The sequence below is a fragment of the Lates calcarifer genome, linkage group LG13, assembly GCF_001640805.2.
Source record: "Lates calcarifer isolate ASB-BC8 linkage group LG13, TLL_Latcal_v3, whole genome shotgun sequence".
NCBI lineage: Eukaryota > Metazoa > Chordata > Actinopteri > Centropomidae > Lates > Lates calcarifer.
The window spans coordinates 11542750-11556190 of record NC_066845.1 but is presented as its reverse complement, the minus strand read 5'-3'; the positions used below and the strand labels follow the sequence as shown (position 1 = coordinate 11556190).

At 42.5% G+C, this 13441-nt stretch overlaps 1 protein-coding gene across 2 annotated transcripts in view; it reads right to left on the bottom strand.

The window, feature by feature from the left end:
• Positions 1-22: 22 nt before the first annotated feature.
• The window catches only part of pip5k1bb (phosphatidylinositol-4-phosphate 5-kinase, type I, beta b), a 33263-nt gene continuing 19844 nt past the window's right edge, over positions 23-13441 (bottom strand). For both annotated transcript variants that reach the window (XM_018668999.2, XM_018669000.2), the window contains exons 8-15: positions 7472-7674; positions 6964-7047; positions 6202-6250; positions 5968-6052; positions 4860-5018; positions 3495-3621; positions 1480-1603; positions 23-1392 (exon numbers count right to left, since the gene is read on the bottom strand). In XM_018668999.2, coding sequence (XP_018524515.1) covers positions 1390-1392; positions 1480-1603; positions 3495-3621; positions 4860-5018; positions 5968-6052; positions 6202-6250; positions 6964-7047; positions 7472-7674 — 834 coding nt within the window. In that variant the 3' untranslated portion in view covers positions 23-1389. The remainder of the gene's footprint in view (positions 1393-1479; positions 1604-3494; positions 3622-4859; positions 5019-5967; positions 6053-6201; positions 6251-6963; positions 7048-7471; positions 7675-13441) is intronic.

Below are 13441 nucleotides of genomic sequence, written 5' to 3'. Positions count from 1 at the left end.
GTTGCTAAACAGAAGTAGACACTGAATTTTAGCAGTTTATTTATAGGAGTCTCTTCTATATATATATAAATATGCATTGTCTTTACATTCAGCGATTAAAGTGTTTTTCTCAGCAGATGGTAAAATATTGAGATTTACATAAATTATAGTCTCAACTGACGTGTGAATCGTGAAATTCAACATTTATAGTTGGATATGGTCTGGATGAAGAGGTATTAAGACAGCTTCTAAGTGTAGGATGCATGTCTCATAACTTCTTGAAGAGGACACACTTATTCAGTATCAAAGGATATCCTGAGTAAAAGCATCTTCAGTCATGACGCAAACCTCACAAAACTAGTAGCTCCACATCAAAAATGATCTACAATGTTCCTTCATTGTCTCTGTACATGTAGTATCAATGACTTACAGAGGTGTGCATTTGTAGAGTAGAAAGAGGAGGAGGAAAAAAAAGTGCATATTCACACACATCCAAATCTGTGCTTATGTCAGGTAGCCCACCCACCTAAGCAATGTCCTCAGAGAAAAATATTTCTTACAGTAATCATAACCAATGTCAAAAGTGCCTTTTTATGAAGAGCGAGTGCATTGTCCCTCCGCTCTGTGCTTCATCCAAGAGCCAGTAACTGTCTTTTCTCACTTTGCTTTACAGCAGCTCTCCGCCAGGGCTTCGGGTTTGCATCAGGGCAGCACAAATAGCGGCCCCAGTCAGAAAAAAGTAACCACGTCATGGTCTGTGTTTGGCCTCGGTAGCTTCAGAATCAAGTCTGTTTGTATGAGTCTTTTCCTTATCCGTGTTGGCTGTGGCTACAAGTTGGCTTGTGTCCTTTTTGTGTGACTGTCACATCCCCCTTTATTGGGGACGAAGATGCCATCATGAATTCACTGTAAACATTTCTCATCTGATCTGCAACTAATGCAGTTGCAGGCTTTGAAAGTGTCTTTCTTTTCTCTCTGGTCAGCAAAAAAAAAAAAAAAAACATTTAAAGAAATGTATGATTTGTATGTAGCCTCTCCTCCTATGTATATATAGTAAATGTTAAGATCTTTGTGTAGGCCATGAAAACAGGATACATGTATAAAACTTAATGGCACTGCATTGACATATGCTCTAAAAAGCGACACTCAGTTCAGCTGGATGTTCATCACATCACATGATATGTCACATGGTTCCTGCAGTGTGTCTGTCGCTGTGACTTTGTTTGCGTCTTCTTTTAGTCCTTTAACCAATGGAGAGTTTCAGTCTCTTTCTGTCTTGGCAACACAAGTGGCAACATGGATCTAGCAGCACTGGAAGTGGAGTTTAAGGCCAGCCTGGCCTGTCCAATGGAGTGCGGCGATTGTCTTATGAATTGGCAGGAGGAAATGAAGGGTGAAAAGCTGCTCTTTTCACTGCAGGAGAGAAGAGAAGAGAGAAAGGATTATTAATGTAGTTTTGCGTGATGGTTACCTAAAATAACAGACGGATGAACAGCTCACCAAGTACACGTCGAGAACAGATCCGTCGTCACGGTCTATGTCCACATCCATAGTGCTCTGCTCGGAGGTGAGGCAGATAGCGCTGTCCTCCAGGGTAAACGTGGAGCTGGATGCTACGTCATCTCTGAGACAGAAAAAGATATTTTCATATTAACCGACGTCGCAGACAGCCCTAAGAGTTTACTGTCTGGGTGAAAGGCAGTTTAAGTAAAGCAGCTGTATAAACAGTGCTTGAAAACTGACGAAAAACACGCTCTCTCCGGAAACAAATCACACACTATTGCAGAGACATCAAAGAGATGAACCGACTGTGAACAGGATGGTGAAACCTGTCTGGTGTCGGGCCAGTGGAGGCCTCAGCTGAGAGGCTCATAGTTTCAGAAATGTCACACAGGAAATGAACAAAACCTCCTCATGGCTGTCCTGATTTGACCACAGTGACTAAGTACAAAATGAGACCCTTGGTGGGAGAATATGAACTGCAAATGATCACACATACCATAAAAGATAAGAACAAATTAAATTTTAATAATTTTGGTTTCAGCTTGGGGGTAGAAATGCACTGTGAGCTACAATGATGATAATGAGCAGGGGCCTGTCCTGCAAGTACACAGAAGAGGCCCTCCAAGACACAAAACCCAAACTACTAAATTCTAAATTACTGGGAGTTGGAAATGTGGAAAACTCACACTAAGTAAAAAGCATAACACTAATGTACTTCAGTAATGAAAATACAGATCAGTGTTAGACTGCATCAGCATGTGAATCAAATATACGGCTTTAAATGTAGCTGGGGTTGTAGTGCAACTTTCAGCCACCAGGGGGCAACAAGTGCTGTTTTCCTTATATGTAAATCAGGTGACTCCATGATAAATTCAGGAATGTGTTTTTACTCTGTTATGACATGTGACTGACCACTTGCTGTGTTCAAAGTCGTCTGAAAGCCAGGTAGAGAGGGCAGCAGTGATGTACAGTTAGAGAGGCAGATAGCTAAAGCAAGAGGCAAACAACCACTTTGTTTTAGAGCAGTCCTGTTCCTGCAAACCTCCCAACACAAGGTGCTACCACTGCAACAGACAAACCAGCTGTCAGACAGGGATTACTGTCGGTGGATATACAGTGTCCATTGCACTGCTTGTCCTCCTTTGTCACAGCCTTTTCTGCCGCATAATGGCACCAAGTAAGACCATGTCAAAGCCGCTTGTTTAAATATTTATGAAAACAGTTGACAGAACAATGTCAGGGCAGCAGCAGGTGACTGATCGGGGGACAAGACCGGACGAGTCGCACAATGGAGCCTCAGAAGGCAAGCTGAACCTGACACTGCCGGACAGGAGGAGAGGTGAAAGATGGAAAACACAAAGAGGGCAGAGGGCGAAGGGTTCAGAAGCATCTAGTAAGTGTCTTTTACTAAAAGCCAGATGATGTAGTGAAGTGGGAAAAAATGAAATATGGGTGTAATAAAACCAGCTAATCTAAAACTTTTTATAATGTACAGTGCCAGTTGATCAGATTTTGAAATATAATGAGGTAATACCTAAAATAAAGATATTCACCTATTGCTCAAGCTGTACCATAAAAATAAAAAAAATTATGCTAAATATCCACAGCATTTCCTTCACACCGTCCTGTAAATGAAAGTGACTAACTGTACCCACCATCACACCACTCGTCCTTTGCCTGTGCTGTCCCTATGTTGTGTAGGAGGTGTGTGCATGTGCATTGGATACATGTTGCCAAGACAGCTTAGTCACCTGTTCAATGACGCATGTCACCAATAAGACCATGTGACGTAAGCACACAGGTGACAATAAGGTGGGGGTGTGTGTTGGGCGTGGCAAATTTTACATGGCTTCCTTTTTGTCCTCAAGGCCACACTGTTTACAGGAACCTTGCATCATGGTTTTAAGGAGATAACCAACACAATCTACTCCCTAAATCAACTCAGGAGTGTCATGATACAATGAGAGCAGCCAGACAAGAGTTAAAAAAGGGAAAACAAGTGGACACCGTACCTCTCCTCTGTTTGGTTGTCCACATTGACAAAGATGGAGGAGGTGGAGATGGTGCCCATGGAGGAGCCCTCGTAGAACGACGGGTTGGCAGGGACCAGGTCAGGACGCAGGTACGAACCGAACACAGCTGAGGAGAAAACATTCACATGCGTGTGAATACATTTCCTATCCATTTTGTTTGACTTTCTGAATAGTACTTCCCATGATGAGTAAACAGAATTTTGTTTGTGAAATCACCACATTTCCCTTTTTACTGAGAAAGTACACTTAAAGAAAACAATGACACAATGACACCCACTGCTGTGATTCCTTAGAATGCCATAAATGCCCCATTAGTCAATCAGCAGAATCAGTAAGGTTAAGGAGTTATTCTAGTAATTCAGTAGCGTTTTCCATTGTGGACCTATAAGTTTAAACATGCGTAATGACTGAGACAAGGCAGAGCACGAGATTTAAATTTAAGTTAATGGATTAAATGGTTGCAATAAAACTGATAAACTGTATTTTATCTGTATGAATCTCACACTCCAGAGTAAAACAGATTGCCCCTGTCCTCTCTGAGGCTGATTTAGTACCCAGTAAAGAGAAAGCTTTAGGAAGTGCAACAATCCAGTTTGTTTTATAGCATGTTGCATCACAGCTGGAGATGCAGGCGGGGAGGGGGGGCTGTGGTTGTAAAAGAGAAAAAAGGACACATGACCCCATGACTTGTCTCTCTGCTCCACACCCACGCCTACGCCTACACCCTTGTATCTTGCAGTGTAGCTTTAGCTCACACTACTTCCATCATATCAAACACAAAGGTCAGACGCTGCTGGCGAACGTGCCAGATTCATACACCTTCCAGTGCTCTGGTCAGATTGTGATCTTGAGGGGGGGAGGGAGGGGGCACCACACCTAAAAGCACATGTCTTCTTTTATTACACATGCCCTACGGACACACACATAACGCGAACTCTGTATCTGAGGGGATGCTAATAACAAGAGTAGCCTGTTTTCTTTCCATTAAGGCTGAGCACTGTATCAGCTGGTGACAGCTTCTCCCCCGGCACATTGCTGAGAGGACAACATTTTTATGGCCGAGTGCAAGTGGCTGTTTACGGGCCTCAAGTGTCTCTAAAAAGGTTTTTTAAAAAGCCACAAAAACTGGAAAATGACAGAGAATGAAATGGCAGATTAGAAGGCACAGCAGAGGCGGTGAGGATAATGGTTCCTGATGAAATCGTTTAGGTTTTGAGTTTCAAACACTCTCATTAATTATTCACACTTCTGTGAACATCCCTGAATGTTGTCAAACATCCAAGATACACTGCTTTACAAACCGAACTATGAGTTAGAGTGAGGTTTTCCTTGAAAGTTGTGTACCTTGTCCGTCCAGACTGGCGAGGCTGCGGGCTCCTCCCAGCCTGTCCCTCCTGTCCTCCTCGTTCCTCTCATCCGCCTGCGATGAAAGGATCTCCTGAGAGGACGACTTCAGAGCCGGGATGGAAGTGCGAGTCCTCTTTGAAGGGGAGAATCGAATTGCTGCGGAACCGAAAGGAACGCACGCATGAGTCAGGGAAAGGAAAGAAAAAAAAGATAGAGAGATAGAGAGCGAGATCAAGATTCAGGGAAGCAAAGGCAGAAGATGTAAGAGGAGAAGATAATTGGAAGAGGCAGAGGAAGGAGACGATTATCCCGATTGAAGCAGTGTTCACACACAATAAAAACCCAAATGCTTTGGCTCCAAAATTAGCATTTAAGTTATTAAACTGTTAAAGTGCACAATGACGATTACACAAGTGTCCCCTAAGTCATCCTTGTTCTGCCTCCCAAGCAGGGCATGAAATCAAATCCTCGCCTGTCATCTCCCCCTGATGGGACTTGGCGACGGTTAATAGCACGGCTAAATCCTCAAATCATTGCCTCAGCCATGCCTAATTTCCACGAGGAGGTCCCACGTGGTTACATAACATTCATTGCTATACGTATTTGATGTTAACGTTAAGTTTCAAAACAGATTCCTGACTTTACCTACAGCCACAGCCACGACACTGAGAATAGACTCTGCAGCTGAAACAGTTTTAAGGTTTTCATGGTAGACGTGACAGAGGATCGATCAGTCCTGTCCTGCCTGAAATCTACAGGGTCGGGGGGTGGGTCCTAAAATTGAATCAAAGCTGCACACAATGGATCATGTGCCGCAAATGCTTATCCAACGGCTAACTATGGAAGACAATAACGGGAAAGGAAAGGGAGGACAGTAGGAAACAATATTCCAGTTAATGCTTCAGCTAACATAAGTTAGTTACCACTGATCTAATTGTGTTACAGTGACACACAAACTCCCAGTAACAGACAATAAAAAGCTGCCTGCAAATTCACTCTCCTTATCAGGCCAGGATTTCCTACTTTTCCACTTCCCATTCCCTTCCTTTTTGGGTGTGCGGGCTGCCTCTCCCTCCCATGATGTGATCAAAACCTGCAGACTTACGCTGAGTCTTCCTGAAGACCCGTGTGCTCATGAACTTGAGGAAGCGGCTGGCGTAAAAACCGGGCCGGTGCACCGAAACGGAGTCCTGAGGACAAACAGAGAGAGAGAGAGAGAGAGAGAGAAAAAAAAACATCCAGGCTTTTATTAGGGAGCAGACTTTTAAGAGTATGTGTCCAAACAAAAGGCTCATTCAGAAAAGCAGCAGTGTCAGATTTGAGCAAACTATCAACTTACGCCATCGTACACCAGAGCTTTCCACGAGTGTTCCAACTTTTTAATGAACCTGGGGAGAGAGAAAACAAGAAGAGGCCTTCTCATAAATGTATCCACTTACACAACAACTTCCCCTTTTATGCTCCATCAAACTGAGACAACCCCCCACCCCACCCCCACCCCCACCCTTTCTCTTTTGGTGCCACGCAAACCTGAGCTTATTTCAAGAATTCTGACAGAACTACAATAAAGTTTTAAGTTATGTAACGTTTACCCTTAAAGGCTTGTTTCTGAGTGAGGCAAGCTGACAGGTGAAAATGTAAAGGTGTAAATTTCCACCAGTTTGAAAAGCTGATGAGCCAAAAGTCCCCCCACCCCCAAAATCGCTGCTGCTCTCAGGACAAAAAATAATTGAATAAATCAATGTGTAAATAAAGAAGACTGACTGCAGTGTTCATTTAAAATCGTGTTGGATGGAGAGAAAGTCTTGAGTCATTTTCAGAGTGTGGTAAAGTGGCTTTCCATCAATGCAAGGTGATGATTCAACATTAAGAGGTCTCGTGGTGGGGTGAGTGTCGATCGGAGCAGTTACTCAGAGAGAATCATGCCATGCTGTCATACTGAACTATTCATGCACAATCCCTCTTTATTGGTTGTTGATGAGACATTTTACTTTTTAGCAACTGAAACAGACATATCTGCAGATCACGGAGACAGATCTAAATGGGTTTCATGGCCCAAAAAGTCAACAACTAATAAGATGACAGCATAATCCTAAAGTACCTGTATGACTGTAGAATATCTATGATGCCCAGGAAGATGAGCAGCTTTTCTTCTTTGTGTGTTTTGGCAGGGATGCCACCCATCCTAAAACAGAGATAAAAAACACCAGCAGTCAGAAAACAGAAAACAGTTCCTCTTCTGCTCCACCTGAAACGCTGTTCAAATAGAGGGAATATGCCTACGCACTTTTAGAAGTGTTTGTAAAAGAGGCACTTACAGTATTTACATTCATATGTATTGCTGTAAATATGCCGAACAGTGGCTGTGTTTGTATTTGTGTAGCTATGGTTATATGAGGGCCTGACTGTGTGTACACTGTTCGAGTGTCCTGTGCGAGGTATGAGCACAGTTGTGTAACTGTCTGTGAGAGAAAAGGTGGAGATTATGAAGAGACAAACAAAGGCAGAGTGTGTGTGCCCAAATACATGTGCATAGAATGTGTGTGTGTGTGTGTGTGTGTGTGTGTGTGTGTGTGAGTGTGCCCCCCCCCCCAGCTGAACCGACTCACGTGTCATCTGTGGTTAGGGCTTCGGCTGCCTTGCCGTCTCCTTGGATGGACTCCATGGCGGTGGAGTAAAGGACCCTCTGGCCCACAGGTCTCCTGCCGTCGCCCCCCGCCTGGCCCGTCTCGCCCCCCTCTCTCTGGCTCTGGTCCAGGACGTGCACACCCAGCAGCAGACTGTAGTCCATGATCTTAAAACTCTCCAGCACCTGTGACAAGTTACGAGAAGAAAAGCTTGATGAGTCCTTTGATAATTACGGGCAGTAGCAGGATATTTCACATTTTCTATGACCTGTTTGAACACTGAAGAGATTCATGAAGACATTTTGCCTTCAACTCCCCAATGGTAAATATAGCGACACACACACATTTTGAAAAACACTCTTTTTCCTCCCAAAAAACACTTTCATCAGCCAACACGTTTCAGTGCCTCAAAGACCAGAGATCTAGCAAAAGGAAATCTCTGTTTAAACCATGTTTGAGCTAAATAAACAAGGTGTTTCTCCACAGTGAGCCAAGTGTTACACATTGACCTGTCTGAGGAGCCTTTCGCCCAGTTTCCCAGAGTCTCTGCGACTTCAAGTCTCCTAGCACTGGAGCGAAGCAGTCCTGTGGCAAGACGAGGGTAGAGGGAGAGGCGGGAGGTTGATATTGAGGATGGGAACAGGGTTGTTGCCAAGTAGCTAGGCTTATCGTATGACCTAGGTTGGAAAAAAAGTTACTGCACTGGTTTTTAATTCTAGACTTGAAGCTGTTTACTTCTGCAAATACACATTCCCATTCAATTCAATTTCTTCAGTTCCCTTAAATCAAAAAACAAGAATCAAAACTTTATGTAACCCTCATCAAATCCTCTGTCATAGAAGTAAGACTGACTAAAAGTTGATCATCATAGTCTTAGACATTCAAATTTACAGTCCATTCAAATACTGTGCAGGAAAAAAAAACTAAACTTGTGATATAATCAGAAAGAGCCGTGACCCAGAATCCAGAGAAAAATTGGCCTGTTTTTGTGAGGGATGTGAGACCAATAGCATTTTGAAGTTGACCTACAACTTCCTCTTATCTTTCTCTAGATAACCTATTTTCAATGTGAAGCCAAAGAAGGCGCTTGTAGTGTTAGTTGTAAATCCAGTTTGCATCTGCAATAGACACCACAGATGGATAAAGTCATATCCACACACATTCATACATGCGCATGCAAACACACAAACACAAAATAGACTTAATGACTGACTCAAACAAACAGTGGGGCTTTTGTCTGAGCTTAGCCCGTTCCATATCAACGATTTGCATCCCTTCACCCGAACTCCCCCAGCCTATTCAAACAGCAGCCATTTTGAACAGAGCCACGCACACCAGGCTGCCTACAGAAGGCCATTACTGTGTGTCCTGGCCCCAGCTTTCCCAGGCAAACAATCAAACCGTCACAGCAGAAAGAAAACAGCTGCACTTCTGTGGTTGTTTGTGCAAAAGATTTTCTTTGGATTCTGAAGAATGCTGTTTATATGCACAGGTAGAGGAAAAATATCAGTGTTACAAATAGAATATCCCTGATCCTCAGAGACATACAGGCCAAAGTGTTTTGGTCTCTCCCCTGGGCAACCTGCCCTCTGCTCTCATTTCAAACACAGCTCACTTTTTCTTACAGTAAATGGGAAGAGGCTAATCCTGACACTCCTGTAGGAAGAGAGCTTTGTGACAGCAGCCTCTGATCTTCAACAAATCTCTGATTTCTGTTTCTCAGCATATTTCACCCCGTGGCACTCCACCCATCTATCTCTGTGCTGACAGAGCTGTAGATTTCCCCATAGTGCTGGCTGGCGTGACTCTAATACACTGCAAGCTTTCTTAAGTTTGAGTCTGCTGAAAAGACACAACACAGAGCCTCTTACACTCCCTTTTGACCCAGCTGACACACTGGTCCAGGGTATGTACACGCACAGTCCAGTTACCATCATGGGGATTTTCCTGCTAAAGTATGTATCTGTAATTCATGAGCACAAACTGCATGACAAAATAAATTAGATTAGTGACATGTGGCTTCTAATTTGATCATTTGTTCAGACATGTAGAGGCACTTTACAAGACTTTAATTAATGACTGCCTTCACTTTAAATTAAGCAGAACAGTTTTGGGATTGTCTTCTTTTTCTTCTTCTGTTCTTGATAAAAATCTTGTTCGTCTGACGCTGTAACATAAACATGAACATTATAAACCTCACAAACGTGGAGTTTATTGCAGGACTACTGTATTGCATTACATTAGACTGTACCTAAGCATAAACTGGGAAACCAGTGTTAACACCCTCATTTGGATATTATGTCCTGAGATGTAAATGAAAGTATGCCATATTTGACATTTAATAACTTAATAATTTAATGTTACTAAGTTGTATGCAGATATGTGTGGAGCTGCAATGATTATTCAAATGATCGATTAGTCCGTGGACAGAAAATTAATTGGCAACAAATTTTATGGTGAAATAATTTAATTTATTATTTATTTGCTAGTTATCATACTGTTCCCTGATTGTAAACTGATTATGTTTGACTTTTATGGGACAAAACAAGACATCTGAACACATCACCATGGGTTCTGGGAACTTCTGATGGGTGTTTTTCAGTATTTGATGATATTTTGTACAGCATGCATTTAGTAGAGAAAATAATCCGTCAATTCATCGCTTATGAAAATAACTATTAGTTACAGCCCCAGGTCTGTGTAGTTAGCAGGTTCAAGCCATTTCTTCTGGTAAAAACAGAGCGGCGTGGATGTGGTTAAGGATCCCAATGAAGGTCATGGCCTTGGTTTTCTGGGGCTGAGAGAGAGAGAGAAGCCATTGTTGTCAGAGGATCACATGGCTGAGAGGAAGGGAGAACCATACAGTAAATGGTTGTTCATGATTGGCCACATTAGCTGCTACGCAACCCATTATACCCACTACCAAGCATGCATGCCTCCATTGTCTGAATCTTTTCTATATCTGCGCTTGTTCCTATCTCATATTTATGGACTTCCACTTCACATACATTCAAACCAAGCACTGAAAGTGTCTCAATGTCATTTGGTTTGGGTTGTTCCCAAGATGACGTGGGGTCCGCTGTCAAACGTGTGCTGTGAACGACACTGCCTTAACAGCTTGACATCATCATCAGCGTCACTATCATCATCGTGTTTGTCTAAGTGACAGCTGCTGCACACTCACTGTAATGCAACAGGGGCGTGATGCTCGTCTCAGCTGCTCCCTGTCACAAATCACACACAGCCATCACCAGACTGATTACAAACACACACTAACTCTACATTACACACTCTCTGTCTCACTCTCTCCGTACAGTAGAGTTCAACATGAATTATTAATGCCTTGTGTTGTTTTGGCATTTGGGCAGCACCAGGGGAGCTGCAGAGTAATGGAGAGAGGAGACTTAAAAAGGAAGAGAGCATACCCAGCGTTTCCCTACAAGTGTCCCACATAGCAGAAACATCTGATTCTCTCCAAAGCACTGCACACACTCTTTATTCCTCTCTGCGCTCTGCTTTCAGCTTTAACTCATTTCTGACCTCCCGCATTCCTGTGCAATAGAGATCACATCACTCCACGCTGTAGAAAAATAGATAAAATTTATTTTTCAGAGGCCTCACCACATGTACTTTCACAGGACAACAATTCCCCTTCCATTTTCTCGCTCCCTCCACACACACCGTCACCTCCTGTTGCTTAGCTTCTGCCGACCCCTCCTCTGTGTTTTGGTCCGCGGCCTCTCCTGGGGTGACAGGGGTTAGCTGCTTACTCATGGAAATGGACAGAGATTCTGCTTAGAGGGCACTTTGCTTCCCGCTCAGGAGGCAAATGCAGGAAGCCATGACAATAACAAACTGCACAGCACAGAGTCTCCAACAGCAGCTGCTCAACAGGCTCACTTACATACATACGGACACATATGCCACACCAAATACTTTATACATACATACAAAATGTGGCACACAGTGGCCTGTACATGCACACATAGCGGGTAGACAGTGCATGTCTAAGGTACGTTCAGGCAAGGCTGTAAATGTGTGTGTGCTGCCAGGTTAAACATTAAGGAAGCAATGACTTAGCAAGAGAGGAGGATGTCATTCTGGCTGCAATCTGCTTAAGAAAACATTACAAAGAAAACAGGGAACACTGAGAGAGTCAGCATATTAGTTTATGATGATGAGAAGGGAAATAACCCGAGGTGATCAGTTAAAGTTTGTCTGAGTTTCTGGTAATCTCACTCCAAACAAACATCACAAGACCCAGGTTTGTCAAAAAGCTTGCCATCGAGATACTATTTGACTTAAATAGTGGGAAAGCAACGGTTGTTCACACCTGTTTACACACCTTTCCTGGAGGGATACTCCACTTTACCCACAGAGCAACACTAGTCTGGTAGAACCAGAAAATTTACTCTAACACAAAATGAAAGTCATGTGATTTAATCTCTGGCTTAAAATTTGCTTTTCGATAACAAACAAAGAAGAGGAGAGAAGAGAAAAGAAGAGTGCTCTGTTACCGAACATGCCAGACTAAATATACCCACAGCATCACACTGTTCATTACCACTAACTCTGCTCCCTATGCCATCAATCACCGCTTGGCAATAAAACCATCAAGGTTCTTCTATTCCCACACACTAAAAGCTGAAATATTTAACCTGGGGCTCGTGTTATGGAAGTCATTAAGTTGTTAGCTGAATGGTGCCATACAGGGTCGCCAGGTCTGGCAGGCTAGCCCAGCCCAGCAGGAACATGGGCAGGAAATCTTTCTTCCTGGCCTCTTCTGATACACCACAGAGTAAGAACCGGGTCTGATTCCAGGTCGGATATCAGAACGTAGACCCCTCAGTGTAGTCTTGTGTAGGTGTGTGTGCTGCATGTGTGTGCATATGAAGCACCTGCTATGTCAAGCAGAACAAATGGGATTACAACACAAAGGGCTTTGAGTTCTAAAACCCATCATTAGCCAACCACTATGAGGATAAAACCCCTTAAATCAGTGTCTGGAAGTCATACTGTCATCACCCATAAAGCTATCCAAAGAGGCCATTCACCTTGTCCTGAGAGAACACAGTAGGAGTGTTACTGCACATTATTGCTACTTAATTTCCTGAGGATCTGAGCAAAAAGATTTATTGCATTTTCATAAACAAGAGTGTCACTTCATTAATCTACTATATTGTTTTATTGCTTTTGAACCCATCTATGACCTTTTTTTTTAACTCTAGCACATATGTGTTCAACACTCTTAAAGCTTCTCTCAGGTTTTCATGATTCAATAAGGAAATAAAAGACATGTTTGGCAAAAATGTTCAACATTTTTTGTACAGAAAACTGAACCTTTTCTGCAAGGGGTTGGCTTCCAGGCTATTGGTGGGGAGAGCTAACTTAGAGCTTACTTAACTTACTGTGGTAGTCTGTGGTAACTTTACACCATTTCCCTCTTATGTAGAAATTCCTTGCACTTTAACCATCTCTCTCACTTTAACACAAATATTTCAACGTATGATATGTGCATGAATCTACTGTGTACGCCAGATGGTTAAATGTCAGTTAAGGCTAATTGTTGATTCGCCAGTTACAATGCGTCAATTACAATAAACTCCCTGTAATTTTCACATAAATTAAATAAAGTATTTGGGTTACCAAGCAGTATATCATAATGTACAAACATGAGTAGTATACCTTTTCTCAATTTTTACAACAAATATTTTATTTCATGAAAGTTGGCTTGGCTAACATCAATGCTAGCTAACATTAGCTGACAAAACTGTACCTGATAGGAGTTATCTCTCATTCTACTAACATTACATGTGTAACATTAGCTATTATTGTGATTTAACCAAATGGAAACTTTTCTTTAATAACACTTTACTAAAAAAAAGTTAGCAGCTCCATATATGATAAAGAAACTTTTTTTTTTTTAATTTTGAAGCATGTGTTTTAAGAGTC